General features: G+C 36.1%; 1 protein-coding gene across 2 annotated transcripts; it reads left to right on the forward strand.

Moving 5' to 3' along the window:
- Window positions 1–3,714: 3,714 nt before the first annotated feature.
- Window positions 3,715–15,970, forward strand: LOC134653680 (androgen-dependent TFPI-regulating protein-like). 2 transcript variants are annotated; one of them, XM_063509083.1, is made up of 4 exons: window positions 3,715–3,840; window positions 13,102–13,242; window positions 14,702–14,922; window positions 15,664–15,970. In XM_063509083.1, the coding sequence occupies exons 1-4, from the start codon at window positions 3,820–3,822 to the stop codon at window positions 15,959–15,961; spliced, it is 681 nt and encodes a 226-aa protein (XP_063365153.1). In that variant the 5' UTR covers window positions 3,715–3,819; the 3' UTR covers window positions 15,962–15,970. The 2 variants fall into 2 exon arrangements, with proteins under 2 accessions (XP_063365153.1, XP_063365146.1); XM_063509076.1 differs by lacking the exon at window positions 3,715–3,840 and adding an exon at window positions 11,556–11,800.
- Window positions 15,971–16,361: the final 391 nt, after the last annotated feature.

Raw genomic sequence — 16,361 nt, forward strand, 5'->3', positions numbered from 1 at the left:
CACACACGTGGAAAAATACCTATATATATTTAAACACACTGCACAAGTACACACTCGTCAAGATTGATAAAAATCGCGAAAATGAGTAGTTATAAAGCGGCTAGGTCGCGTCAAGGAACATAGACCGTCGCGTCGGCGTGAGTCGGTCAACTCGGTCAGTTGCACATCTGCGCGATCAGGGGATCTATTGTTTCGTCCCGGGGTTTTACAATTTTAAGGGATAAATGGACCCGCACAGATGCGTCCGTCTTCCACGGCGTGTCAAACGAGACTCCTGCCCACAATCTGCTTCAGAATTATATCAAAATGTAAGTTAAATAATGGTTATGTTGCCTCTATATGACATGGAATCCATATCATCACCATGCCAACTTTATAACCAAATACAGTCGATCTGGGTGCTTAGCTAACATGCCAATCTTTAACGCTCCGTAGCGTAGTCATCTCTCTCTATCACTCTTCCATTATAATTATTAGAGCGACAGTGACAGTTCCATTTCGTTCGCTAAGGAGCATAAACGATTGACATGTTGACTACGCACCCTGATATACAACCAAAGTTCTCCAAATATTTGTATCGAAACTATTGATGACGAATATTCAAATATTGAACTTGCGACTTGAAGCAAATTCGGCAAATACCTATGTTGAAGTTTGTCGCTAGTTTGATCCGTTTATTGACCAAAGCAGCCATTAACGAGACTACGCAACCCTTTGCCAGATATTTTTGGGTCACAAGTATAGCTACCATAATCTATCCTACTTGGCCTGGCTATACGAAATGTGTTGCCAAGTTGAATGCGTCAGTCTTCACCTAAAAACCTGCTTTATTAATGCAGTGATATACATAGGTATTATAAGTTAACTTACCAACGGAAAGTTCATTCTTTGGCAAACTCAATGGCATTGGCTAGTTAGCAATGTCCATAGTACTTGATTTAGTTGAGCACTTTTTCTACTACAAATTTTCGTGCGTATGTCGAAACTTTAAAGTGCCATATGTACTGTAAAACACGACCGAAGGGAGTGTTTTAAATCGACACGAGTCGCGAATTACCTATTCGCACGTGTATCGAACAACGTTTTACAGTACATATGGCACTTTAAAGTCTCGACATACGCACGAAAAGTGCTATTTTACGCACTAGTGCGGAAAAGTAGCCCCATATGTACTGTAATAGTTATTTTCGATACAAGTGCGAAAAAGAGGAAATTCGAAACGAGTGGCGATAAATTAAAACACGACCGAAGGGAGTGTTTTAAATCGACACGAGTCGCGAATTACCTATTCGCACGTGTATCGAACAACGTTTTACAGTACATATGGCACTTTAAAGTCTCGACATACGCACGAAAAGTGCTATTTTACGCACTAGTGCGGAAAAGTAGCCCCATATGTACTGTAAATAACTATTTCGCGTCTGAATGACGAATTTCATAAATGGTGTTTACACGAGTACGTGTATTTAATCCTGGCAAGGGAATTAGTGGACTCTATATAGACATCAGTTTCACTAAAGTGGCATTTTTAAATTAAACTACCGTACATTGAATCTTCACTGAAGCGACACGCGACATGATTCGCAAAGATTCTCATGAAGTCAGAATGACCAAGAGAGTTTAGGCACGTACAAAGTTTATTCAAAAGTGTTGACTATTAGCTATGCGAAAGAGTCATATCCTGATCTCAGAGAAAAGTGTGTTGAATTTGCAATGAACAGTGCATTGGTAGGTAGGTATTTTTATATACAAAATAAGTCCGGGTATCTAAGGCTTTTACCCGAGAAAAGGAAAACAAACAGGTACGATAACCGATTCCCCTAGAAGTGCTTATTTGTATTTACAAATAAAAGTGGCCATAGATATCAGCACGTATCGGGCTTGTTATTTTACTCTGTATTTGTTTTTATAACATAAAACATCCCTGAAGGTGTATTTTATAAAGAAATGAGTAAACATTTCGTAAGCGTTTGTTTTGCCTTAGGAAATTGCCACACACAGGAAAGTGTTGCTCAGGGGGCCGTGACGTGACATAAATGTTAAGGGCAACATTTAAGAAACTGATGAAAGTTACTATTTTTACAGGACAACATGAATCTGTCAGCTCCCACGGCTAATATATGAGCCAGAACGCTTATGGTGACGTCATATCGTGGGATTCGACAGGTTAAATTTACAAGACATAAGTAATAGATACCGTCTTGTAATCATAAAATATTTTATCTACTTACATAAGGCAAGTCACTACATGTGTTACTCACGCTTAAGGATCCTTATAAAGTGTTGCTAACGTACGAATTTCTCGGATTGATATAATTACCTTACATAGGCACATAGTTACAAGCTGTATCAAAAAACGTTGGCGCTGAACCATAAATCCGACTCGTACTTAACCGAATTGTTTTTCCTTGTATGTCATTGCCCCGCGCTGTGTTATTGCAACTCAACCTAACACCGCGAGGCTAATCCTTCCGGATAAGTTTACTCACTTAAAGAGGCTTCTTATCTCACTTAAAGCCTTTTAGCTGGTCGCCGAACCATAAGTAGGGGGGCGTAAATGTAAGTGCAACGCATTAGTAAAGTTGCCCGTCATCGTGATATTGCACTTATTGCAACTATAGTGTTTTATGTCAATACATAATTATTACGAGTTCATGAATAACATAATAATTAGAGATGCAACGGATAGTTGTCTGACCGGATACCGGATACCGGATATCCGGCCTGGACACTGGCCGAATATCCGGTATCCGGCCGCCGGATACCTATATTTTGGGTTTTGCAGGTAGTGAACGTTCGTTTATAGTTACAAGTGCGCGCGGGTATTTTTGTGTAAACAAATAAGCGTATTGTGTGACATTGGTTACGTATTCATTTCTATCTACTGTGTCGTTAGCATTATGACCGTGACTGTTTTTTAGATTCCATTTTTTACCCCAATATGTGTTAATTTTACTATCCGGTATCCGGCCGGATAGTAAGTTACTATCCGGTATCCGGCCGGATACTAAAATAACGGCCGGATAGGCCGGATACCGGATAGTAACCGGATATCCGGTGCATCTCTAATAATAATTGTACAGTCCAAGATTTTAATTTCAAACCATTTTGTACCTTGTCACATTGACAATAGTATGAGGTCTCTAGCGAATTATATAGTCATAAATTAAAATCTTCGACCGTCTACCTGAAATACCTATAAAGAAACATTTGGATAGATATATTCCATAGACAGCCATTGTAATCAATCAGTTAAGTGGCAATTTCAGGATATGCATTGGTTTACGCGCTTCGCCTTTCATAAAAACTGATGCCTCTTACATTATTAGGTACATTTACTTATAATTTAAATAGTATCTAATAATTATTAGATATATTATATCACCTGACCTATATTAATAATAGATCAATGATCATATTAGCTAAAGTCAATGTTTACCGCATATTATTATGTAGGTATCAATAGACTGCAAATGTATTTCACAGCCATGGACTTTGTAAGCTTATTCGTCTTCCCGTCCCAGTACAGTCAGCAGCAGAAGTTTGCTAAGCGGGCCAGGTCTTCAAAATGATATTGACGCGACTTTATTGTTAAGAGAATAAGAGCGTGTCATGGTAATTTTTAACACCTCGCCCGCTTAACAACGTCTGCTGCTGGTTGTAGGAGTAAATTTCGCTCTCCAGCGAATTCGTTTGAGTATCTTGAAGACTTGTGAATTTGATCGCGACTAAAGAATCTTGTGTCGCGGCAAACCGATGTGTTCCTGATTGGAATAGTTCTAAACTACTATTCCGAAGAGCCGTTACGACGCCTTGCTGATGGATACCAACAAGTTTAGGGTCAGGACCGTAAAAATAACATAAAACTGTAATTTTCATGCACCCTATATGCTTGCTAGTGGAGCTAATAATATTAACGTTAATCTATGTAATTCTCAATTGAATCAATTGAATGATCCTTCATGAAATGAAATTCATAAATAATATTATTTGTTCATCATAGTTACAGTAGAATAAAATCTAAACACTCGTGTCTACTAAAAAAAGAAAACTAGAATAATTATTTAATACCCAGGAATATAATGTCCGACAAGTATAGTTTATAATAGTTTCAGGTTCTAACCTTCAAAGTTATAGTTTATTTACCAGTGCAGCAAGTAAAACGCATTTTCATTATTTATCAAGCGGATAAAAGAGCGGATTTTAATTTACAGCGCAGTTAAACGGTTTTATAAACGCCGTTAACTGCACGGGGGCTAGTGGTCCAGTCCAGATAAATCACTTTGTTACATTATTCATATTGCTTGGATGCCGATTCTAATTTAACAATCTGTTATAGTTTTGATTTTGCTAAGACACGACCTTGACACGGCTGGCAGTTCATCTCACGCGCATCAATAACGAGCAAAATGCATTTACGGTCTGGCCACGACATTGCGCGACTGGCTTCGGCTAAGGCGACAACCATAGGTTGAAGCGAGACACAGCGATCGGACCTTTCGTTCCCACCTATGGTTTTCGCCTTAGCCCAAGCCAGTCGAGCAATGTCGTGGCCAGGCCGTTGTGACTTGTGGCTACCGTCCGTTTGGCACTGACATAAACGCTAGCATGAACGTAACTTACTTTCTATGCATTTCACTCGTACTGATATTAGTGCGAGTGAGATGTATAGAAAGTAATTATTAAAGTATATGTCCGTTTTGACACTGTCAGTTGAGTGACTCGTGGTACAGTTATGACACGACTCTATGACACGCGCGCGCGGGAACCAATCAGCATGAGTGATTTTCAGATCTTGTCAAAACAAGTTAAAACCTTTACAAATTGTTGCATCAGATCCGGCCTTCCGTTCTTATTGTTAGCAATCCCTGGATAACACGATTTTGTAACAATACAAATTGAAGAGATAACTATTATTATTTTAAGCGACTGGTCATGACTTTTTAAAATATGTATTGAGTAGGTATTCGACAAGCGACTAGAATTTAAGAAGCGACTAGACTCAATAGGTAAGAAAAATATTTTTATTTACCAGGTTTAATAAACAAAATTTTCATGAAAATTATTATAAGTCATAATTATTCCGGGTTATGCCCACTAGTTACCACCAAGTTGTTACCAGTGAGAAAAAAAATCCCAGTAGTTACTACCCTTTTGTCTTTGTCACATAGTATTGGGGAATCAGTAGGACTACAACATTATTACACTGGATTACTTATACACAAATGGATTGGTGTATTAAAATCCAAACCCCCCCCCCCCTCCCCACTGCCACTGGACGGTCGACTCAGTCTTAATGTGATTCTGTGGATATTTTTACGTAAACAAATAAAATTAAGTCAAGAATTTCCTCTCGGGAATATCCAAATTGCAAAGAAAATTACGTAACCTAACGGTAGTAGCGCAACGCGATATAATATAATTATTTTACTAGTATTCTGTATTTCCATTATTTATATTATTATCCATTATTTCCGTTTGGGCTTGAAGGGCTACCAAACAGATAGATAAGTAGGGCTGCTGAGCGTTGTCTCGATCGCAATTCGCATTCAGCGCCAGTGTAATAACCGCCTTACATGCACAATCTGACAATAAATGATTACTTACTTACCGACGGCGGAAAACACATTTTCCATACTCATGAAAGAGATGTCGATAATTCGTACCGTAGGTAGGTATATGCCATAAACGAAGACGCAATATTTATCGTATAGGTATACGGTTCTTGCGAGAAACTTAGCCAAAATACCTAACTACTTAGGGTGAGTCCGGGAGACTTGCCCAGGTAGACTTGAACCATTATTAAAGAAAGTGTAAAAACAAAAATAGGTATTTATTTTATTAGCATGCCAAATAATAAATAAATAAGTAATAAATACCTAATTATACTTTTTGGTATTAAACAAAGGTTATATGTAGACTCCTATCTGTGTAAGTATTCCGGACTCCCCCTTCGACTTGCAGAAAGTTAGTACAACTCTTACGAGTAAGACGAGGAAAATTATAGTTTCAAACCTGTTTTGAAGTATCATTCAAGAAACTGGTTCGTGTTGGTTACTTTGACTTGTAAACGGATAAAACAAGGTAAATTATGTAGGTATAGTTTTACACTTTTACTAGAATATGGTGATGCATGAGATTGCAGATTTGTTTTCAAGATAAGTAGGACTAATAGTATAACATAAGTTCTGTTAAGATAAACGTCCTAGTGTTAAACAGCCAATACAAGTAGTTAAAATTTCCATTTTTCTAATTCCGGGCAGACCGTTTTTTAACTATATTGCTTAAAATTGAGATTAAAGTTGGAATTCTAACCTACGTTACCTACGTTAGTCGTAATCGTAAGAAAGTTTTTATTTAGGATATACCTAATGTACAATCACAAGCTCTTTTGATTGTAAGATCGGATTATTGAAACATTTTTGTGTGCTATGTATTCGGATGAAAAAAATAGCATATAATATATCATACACAATATAAGTAAGTTGGTAGTTGAGAATGGCTTTTCTCGGGGTTTATGAACTAGTTACGACTAAGTATATACAAATTATAATTCAAAATGTTTTAAAATAATACATATTATTACCTACTTGGCTACAAAAACGCACCCCAGTTCAAACCATGCTTAGTCTTACTTTACAGAATCCCCACCAAATTATTTCGTTATTAAAACATCTTAATATGATTTAATCATTTATTACTGATTTTAATACTGTACTGAGATGTAGATTTCAATATTGTACTGAAAACTTTTCATACGTGTTAATAAAAGTGGAAAATGGCATAAGCCTTGAATAGCATAGAGCAGAACTAATTAAATACTCGGTATGATTTATTCATTTCTCATTTAATAGGGGTATAATATACGAGTACTACAGGCTACAGAATACAGCCCAGTAACGGCGTGCATGGTCCAGGTTTTACTAAATACCTAACCTCCTAAGATCCTGCGTACAAATTTTTGTACATTTTCCCCAATCTATTTTGAAATTTTATAGAGTAACTAAGGGTTCCAAATTCAAAAACAAAACCAATGTTTCTGGGTCTCAGAAGGCTAAAACTACTTAAGCGAGAATGTCGACTAACGCGCAAAGCTTAACGCAGATGGCGGTGCAATAGTTTAATAAACATTTTAATTTTCTAGGTTTTTATATATAATAATATAACAAGACGAATGATTAGATACCTACAAGAGTAATGTTCTCTAGTGTGAATTAAGACATCCGTCGAAGCCACATCGAAACTATGTATCGAGTCTTCTCCACTTCACTTTAAACAGTAGTTAATTAACTAAGGGATAAAATTATTGCGTGAAGTTTAATTAACTTGACATTCTTATCGTAACGCCCAAATAAATTCTAGTACTTAGTTGGGATACCGGCAAGATTAATGTCAACCCGAGATACCAGGCCGAGACTTGGCTTTATAATTTTGATTTGCTGTCCGGAACCAAACTTCTCTGCAGGCAATTTTGAATATGAATAGGTAATAAGACGTATCTATCGCGTCTGATAAAATATTCAGAATAAATTAAATATGTATATATATCAATTTCAATTTCTTTATTGTGAGTTAGAGTATGTGCGGAAAGAGAAGAGTCGTGAAATGTATGGGATCCAATACATTCTACGAGTCTTCTCTTTCCGCACAGACTCTATATGTAGGTAATACATATGTTCTAAAATACATGTGTCCATTATAACATGCCTTTAAGGCGTACAATATTCTTAAACTACATGCATTATTAAAAAAATAAACTACATAACATAATCAAAACATAACAAAAACATAAAATATACGAATATAAGAATGTCGGAAATGTACGAAACAACCTTAGATATTTATATTTAACGAAGAAATAGGACAAATTCCAAGGCCTTAGTTTCTCCTCTGGGGTAAAAAAAAATTGCCCGCACGAATTCTTCAGTGATTTTTAATTTCCTAATCTCACGTTTGCACCCTAACATAATATTATAGTAACTAACCTACCAGCAAATAGAAAACAGAGTGATTTCACAAATAATCAAATCTGTTATATAACAATAAGGTACCTACGTACCTAATTAATTATCTAATTAAACGTCTTAAATATGACAGTCAACACTTGCATACTTACTTTTATTTTTTTCGTAATACAAGAAGTATTACTATAAAAATAAAAGTAAGTAGGCAATCTTACCTACTTAAACCTACCTATATTTAATTACACAAACGGGTCTACCGCGATATAATTTCATTGTTCTTCCGTCCGACTCCGTCTTTCCGTCACAGCTGGTGCAACTCAGCTGAAACGTCGGAATTAAAGGTAAAAACAATGAAATTATATGGCGGTAGACCCGTTTGTGTAATTAAATATGTGTACAAAACGCGAGAGTTTAAAGTGTTAAACCTACCTATTGTCTCTATTTTGTAGGAACTGCAGACGGAGACGTAGGGCACACGCAGTGTTAGGTCATGTAGGATGGTACTAACAGCTACCTACTAGCTTCAGAGGGTTGGTATCACCAAACTCGAAAACGGATGAATTACTAGACAGTGGATTCACAATTGACTTAAGTACCTACTTTTGACTTCGTCATATTTACTTTAAAAAGCAGTTTTTTTTTTCATGAATGCAACAACTCTTTAATGGCTCCTCTACACGATGGGCCAACGCCGGCCACTCCAAGGGACGCATTTATGCGTTAGAGGGAGCAAGTGATATTGCTATCTCATTCTACCGCATGGCTGCGTCCCTTGGAGTGGCCGGCGTTGGCCCATCGTGTAGAGGAGCCATAACAAGCACGGAGTGCAAGCTTACAGTATTTTATTTTGAATGCCAATGCAAACACTAGCACGAAAACAATACATTTTGAGTAACAGTCATCTAGACTTTCTAGACGTAGCTAATTAGGTAGCTACAATAATCATCTTAAGGACTTACTCACAGTATTCTTAGTAAATAGAAAACAAAAAAAGATTAATACAAGTAAGAATATTTAAAAGTAGGTACGGTGGAAGAATAATGGAAAAATATTATGGTATCACATCAGTCTGATTTTTGTTCGACGAACTTTGACGTCAACACCTTAGAAGTTATTTGAAGTTAGGTACTCCGACCCCTTATTGTGCACGGAATAAGTTTTTCCTAGAGTTCGTGTTGAGAAATAGTTTGCTTCGTTTTGGGAAAAATAGGATAATATTATAAGGACAAGGGTAATAATACTAATAATGAGTAGTTAAATGCAACGTAAAATCTCTAGCATATAGTAGCATTAACTCCTCTGGTGTCGCTCACCATCAGGCAATTCATCTGCTCGTTTGCATCCTATAATATATCAATAATATCATAAAAAAAAACAGTAATCAGTGAGGAAAGGACTAAACTCGAAATCGGACACATACAAACCGTAAAAGGGGCTGGATCGCGTGTCATTGGCCTTATTGAATAATTTTGCATCACGTTCCGTGGAAAGGAATAAGGCATTATGATCACTACATACACGTACACAAACGGCGCGGAATACATATATACATTTTTTTTGAGATCATCTATAATATTCTATATTATAGGTAACTTGTTGTACTATTACCTATTTTATTACTAAACAATTACCTATCTCATTAATCATAACTTTAATTTGTTATCATTAAAGCGGTGGTGACCGAGTGGATATGACGTCCGACATTCAATCCGGAGGTCGCGGGTTCTTCAAATCCTGGCTCGTACCAATGAGTTTTTCGGAACTTACGAGGGGTATTCAAAATATTCTCGGTATGAGAATGAAAACAAACAAGTACGAAAAGTTTGATATTTTTATTTTTCAATATACTCCCCCCCTATGTTCATACACTTAAAAGATCGATCAATTATTTTTTTTAATCCCTCGTAAAAATATTTTTTATCTTTCGTGTAAAAATGCTCCTCCACTGCCGCCTTCAATGCTTCATCGTCAGAAAATTTATTTCCACGCAGATCCTTTTTAAGATTGGGGAGCAAAAAGAAGTCGCTGGGGGCTAAGTCCGGACTATACGGTGGGTGAGTAACAGTTTTAAACCCACGTTCAACAATAGCTGCCTTGGCAATATGAGCAGTATGGACGGGGGCGTTGTCATGCAGAAGCAGAATACCTTTGGTTAACTTTCCTCGCCTCTTTTCTTTAATTACATCCTTTAATTGACGTAGAATGTTAGCGTAGTACTGTCCTGTGATATTTACACCTTTTTCTTTATAATCGATTAGTAATACTCCTTCACAATCCCAAAATATCGTGGCCATGACCTTGCCAGCTGAAGGGATGACCTTCAACTTCTTGGGATGAGCTGAACCCTTAATGTGCCACTGCATGGACTCTTGTTTACTCTCTGGGTCATAATGATGAACCCAGGTTTCATCTCCAGTAACTATTCTTTGCAGCACCTCATCAGGATTTTCACCGCACAGGTCAATAAAATCGGAACAACAAGCTACACGCATGTCTTTTTGAAGCCGAGTCAGCATTCGCGGAACCCATCTTGCACTTACTTTTGACATATTAAGATGGTCATGTATAATATCATGTACGGTACCAATAGAGAGATTGGTTACTTGTGCTATAGATTTTACCTTCACTCGACCATCTTCCAATATAAGTTTTTCCACTTTATCAATATTTTCTTGTGAAGTAGCTACTACAGGCCGGCCAGGTCTAGGGTCATCTTCAATACTCTCCCTTCCGCGTTTAAACTCGCTTGACCACTTTTGAATGGTAGATAAAGAAGGAGCAGACTCACGGTAAACACAATCCATTTCCTCTTTTATGGTTTTTTGATTTTTACCCTGTTTTGTCAAGAATTTTATCACGCATCGATGTTCTAATTTAGTTAACATTGTCAATTCGCACAGGATGTTCATGTTTGTTCAGCAATTGCAGAAAAACAAAAGACTATCTCGGTTCGAATTATACTTTTTTTTAATGTCAATGAATAAACCTTAGCGGCCAGTAACGAAAGAAATTCTAGAAGAGGTCGTAAGATATCAATACCGAGAATATTTTGAACGCCCCTCGTATGTACGGAATATCATTTGATATTTACCCCTTGCTTTTCGGCGAAGGAAAACATCGTGCATACATCTACGAAGAAATTCAAAGGTGTATGTGAAGTCCCCAATCCGCATTGGGCTAGCGTGGGGACTATAGCCCAAACCCTCCCACGCATGAGAGGAGGCCTGTGCCCAGCAGTGGGACGTATATAGGCTGAATTAATATATTATTTATTGGTACTAGCTGTGGTTTAAACTACAGCTTTGGGCTTGGAAGCCGGACGCCTTACCATTTACTAGTTTTCTTTTTATTAAATTCATATATGAAAATGACAGACGTGGCAACCATTTCAGATTTCAGCAATCTAGAAAACAACACAAACTTTTTTTTTATACACTTACAATTAGATACCACATAGTGTGGAGGACCACAGGTTTTGTAAATTGTTATCTACCAGGAAAAAACGTCAAACGAGTTTATCGTTTCTCCATATATACTGTGCTATATGGCATACTTTTCGCAGTCGTTGCGGCTGATTTGGATGGCGAACAAGTTTTGATATCGATAAAATTGCAGTGTTTACAATGTCAAAAATACTAAATGAATATTTAAATAACAATATTCGGACGGGTGAAAAATATTTATTGAAAATAAGATTATGGTTTTACAGTTTATCGTTTTGTCTCATGGTCATCATTGGGTTAATACTACTACGAATAGACTTTACTGTTGCCGAGGATCCTTTAGTAAGACTGTATCATCACAACCGCTGGCTGCTTATTACTTCATGGTTTAATGTGAGTTTATTTATATTTTGACTAAAAAATAAACAATATATATGAGTTATGTATACAAATAAACTAACTATGTAAGTCACCGTGGCATATTTGTATTTCTAAGACATATACGTGTCTATGGATCAAGCATACATTTTAGTATTTTCATTAGTTCCCGAACGAACGTTAAGGATATTTTTAAGTTTATTCAAGTTTATTCACAAATAAGCTTACAGTCTTATAAACCAAGGCGCTTATAAGTAATGTTATTATGTATGATATGTTACACTTAAACTATAAAGATCACATGTCAACGTTACAAAAACAGGAACAGATTAAATGATGTCAATCAAGCAAATAAATATTAATAGTAATTAATTAAATTAAATTCAAAAATTCATACATGCCTTTAATAATTTGGTAAGACGCATGATAAAAAAATCATATTGTATAGGTGATAAAGGTATACTAGTTAACTTCAAGTTCTTACAAAAGTATTCTTTTTTCTGCCTTTTATGTCCTGCCCTAGTAGCACGGTCGCATTTTTATCGTTTGTCACCATGCCTGTCACGTTCTAACAAGTATGTATACAGGGTGCCCGGTAATTAGTGGATAACCGTCTAACCACCGACAGAGCACCTTAGGCTGGTCCAGAAAATGCACTTATAGGTCTAGTAAAAGTTTCGTGGTTTTCGAGATAATCTAACTTTTCTGTCTTTTTTAATTGGAGCTAGCCATTAGCCATGTGAAAGTGACGGGCATAGTGATAGTCGATAAAAATGGAACCGTGCTGAGCTCGCTGATGTGTATCTGGTGTGCTCGTTTGTGATTGGATGGATTTTGATCATAACATGTATCTAATAATATCAACTGGAGGATTATTTATTTTATTGTCTAACTTTTTTCTAACATTTTATTATTTTAAATATATGTAGTTATGAAGGCAGTAATGTTTTCATTAAATCATTTTATTTATATTTAACATAAATACAATCACGTTTAATCATCAAAAATGTAAAATTATAAATAAAAAAAACAGTTTTGTAATGTTTTCATTCAATAGTTATAACGACACTAACTTTTGGTACTTGGCGAACTTACTTAATTTCCTTATTGAAATATTGTGATTTCATATTACAAATATTATTGTATCTAATGTAGGTACCGACAGCAGACAAGCATACAAAAATGTATGCAGTATAAGATATACAGATATAGGTACAGATCTTTATTGGTAAAAGTACCTACATTTGGTACTACCTTTGCTGACTCTCTAAGTAACTACCTATATTAAGTTTTGCATAATGTTTATATGATTACAGTTAATATCGTTAGTATACACGCCAATCTGCATCTACTGTGACTGGCGCGAGCTCCGCGGCACCAGCAGAGTGAAGCACGTCGGCATTCTTAACAATTTCAGATTCGTGTGTTTCTCCAGCATCCTGTTCCCAGCTACTTGCGTAAGTTTCACTGCGGTTTTAAAGTTTATTTAAGAATACGCTAATAAATGGTTTAATAAAGATTGATTATTGAGCATATTTTGAACGAATCGGTAGTTACTACACTACATATTTTTGATGGTGCGAAATCGACACAGTTCGAATAAAATATAGGTGTTGTTTATAAATGGCTGAATGTCTAAAAACAAGGTCGTAAATATTTTTTTTATCGTAAATTAATTAATTAATTTGAGCTATCGTTTTGTTTCTTCCTTTTGAGCGCGGCGAGCTGTGATTGGTCAATTTCATTATAGTTGATTAAACCGTTTCCAAATGAATATTATAGTTGACTAAACTGTATCGAAATGAATATTATAGTTGAGTTGGGGGTTCCATAGTGAAAAAAGTATGCGATTTCACTTTGGTATAAGAAGTCTTAATTCAAGCATTGCAGTCGACGAGTAGAAAAATAATATTATAGTTGGGATCCCAAAGTGAAAAAACTATGCGATTTCAGTTTGGTATACGAAGTCTTAATTCAAGTATTACAGTCGACGAGTAGAAAATAGAACAATCATGATAAAAGCTTGTAACAAAAATAAAAGCTTTAGCGAGAATTTTGTTAAATAATGGAAAAGTATAAATGCATTGGATATTACACAGAAATAATTTATAATGTTTTTCCGTTTTTGGCGCACGAGGGATTACGTAATGCTTGATCAGATTGAATATTGCAGTTGAACATTTCGAATATTTGATTATGTTCTTTATCTATGAGACTTTATGTGTTCTAATATGTTAAGTAAATACTTAGTTTTAAGCCACCATCAAATAAGTTGAGTGGACGTTTCAGTACAGATATCATTAAATCAGAGCAGTGCAACATAATATGGAGCATAATATTCACTCCCTCTATAAATATTAGACAAGCTACTAGTAAGTTTTCTTTCAAGCGGATGTTACGTAAGCATTTGCTAAAGCAAGATCATTATTATATTTATAATATGTATTTTATAAATATGTGGTAGTTATATATAAACTACCACATATTTATCTTGTTTATTTATGTAATTTATAAGTATAGTTTGCTTTTTTTTAAGTCACTCAATATATTTTCTCTCTCTGCACCAATTGAAGATATCTCTGTTTATGGCCCTATGGTTGACTGGTAGAGAATGCCATTTGGCATTAAGTCCGCCATTTGCACTTTGTTGTATATATTTTGTGCAATAAAGTTTAATTCAGTTGTTAATAAATAGAGTTAAAGGAGACTTCCGGGCCCGTTTCTCAAAAGCTTGTACCTAACTTGTAATACAAGCGGATGTCACTTTTTGACAGCCTTTGTTAGGGACTTCCACTTGTATTACAAGTTACAAGCTTTTGAGAAACGGGCCCCAGGTATTTATAAAACGGCCTATTGCCATCGCTCGCTCTTAAAGCAACAAGCAAGAAGTTTTTCTAATGATTAACTGTTTCCCAGTTCTCAGATATCCTGTTCTGGAGGCTGTGGACGAAGAACCGCGAGTTGGTGGCGCCACCTGCAGTGGACGTCCTGGTGCCTCTGTGGCTGCAGCACTGTCTCCACACCATCACGCTCGTCGTCATCCTGTTAGACCTCCTGCTGGTGCCGAAAAGAAGACCTAAAAACTTAACATTTGGAGTCTTCGTGCTGACAACGTTCCTAGGTGCCTACGCTGTCACGTAAGTGAAGTTGGCTATTATAGGGCGCTCGGAAGGAGCTTGAAGGAACTTAGTTACGTTGAAAACTTTGAGTTTAGGTAGATTTTGTCGCATGCATATATTAAATAAAAGGAGAATCCGAGTGTATAGATTATGAGGCCAACCAAAAATAAGGTTTAATATCCCTTGGCAATGATCATAGAAAATACGCGAACCTGACGCACGAATGTGTTATCCTTGACATTTTTAGAACTCAATTAATTCTCAAAACTAAAATAGGCATAAATAAGGCTTTATATACACTGGCTATAACCAACATATTTTGTAATTTATAGTTTGGCAAACCATTGCAGTCACTTCTAAAGTCACACCTTTCCTTAGGGACGGAAATGGTTGGCCAGGCTATAATAATAGGTATTTGGGCTACCAAAAATTACCCAAGTACCTACATATACACGTATATTACCAAAAAGGTATAAATAAATGAGTATGAGTATGAGTATCGCGTGTATTCCCTACGTATTCCCTATCCTACGTGAAAGCATTTGGGTATAATATATGTAATTGAAACCTAAAGCATTTTACCCTAATCTAAATTGATATTCAATTTGTTATGAATATGATGATGTGTAAATTATTGTTCGACTGTTCGTAGATATATATCTATGTTCGTACATACTATATATACCTATATATAAAACAATGATTAATGCACCGCTGAACAAACTAATTAATTTGACATATGAATAATATATTTTCCAGATGCGGCCGCAGTATAGTAAACAACGAGCACATTTACCCACTGCTGAGGCTGTTCAGTGGATACAATTTCATCCCGTTGGTAATATTTGTGAGTGTAGAACACTTTTTCTACTTCACAATACAGTGGCCGATACTCGATCTAGTATGGGGTCGAAGAACGCAAACTCATGCTTTGATATCATTACTAAGATTTCCAAGCCGCCAATTAGAATTAAATGAAACTAGAAAAGATAAAATGGAATTAACTAATACTGGAAGCCAAATTAAAAACGGCACCAACAAAATAAAAACTTCCTAAACTAGTTGCATTAGCAAGCTGCTGACTTTTGTAAAAACCTACGTTATAGTTAGGTACTTTATAAGTTTCCAAGTAATATTTAGGCTAGATTATTAATATTATTATTATATGGATAAGATATTGGAGTAAAATTAGCAGATATAGAGTGAAAACATAAATAAAATAATATCCACAAACCCCTTGTTTTTTTTTCGGTAACTCCGATATTAAAGTTGACTCACGCTAGACCATAGACCGTGCCCGGGCCGAGGCATCCGACATGTTAATTTCTATGACCGCTGATCGGTGGTCACGTAGTGCTTTCCACAGAAAACGAAACACCGGAAGCTCCGGTCCGGCCCCGGCCCGGTCTAATGTGAGTCATCCTTTACCGACATTACCTCACCGATAGTTACTTGTT

Source organism: Cydia amplana, chromosome 1, assembly GCF_948474715.1.
Source record: "Cydia amplana chromosome 1, ilCydAmpl1.1, whole genome shotgun sequence".
Lineage (NCBI taxonomy): Eukaryota > Metazoa > Arthropoda > Insecta > Lepidoptera > Tortricidae > Cydia > Cydia amplana.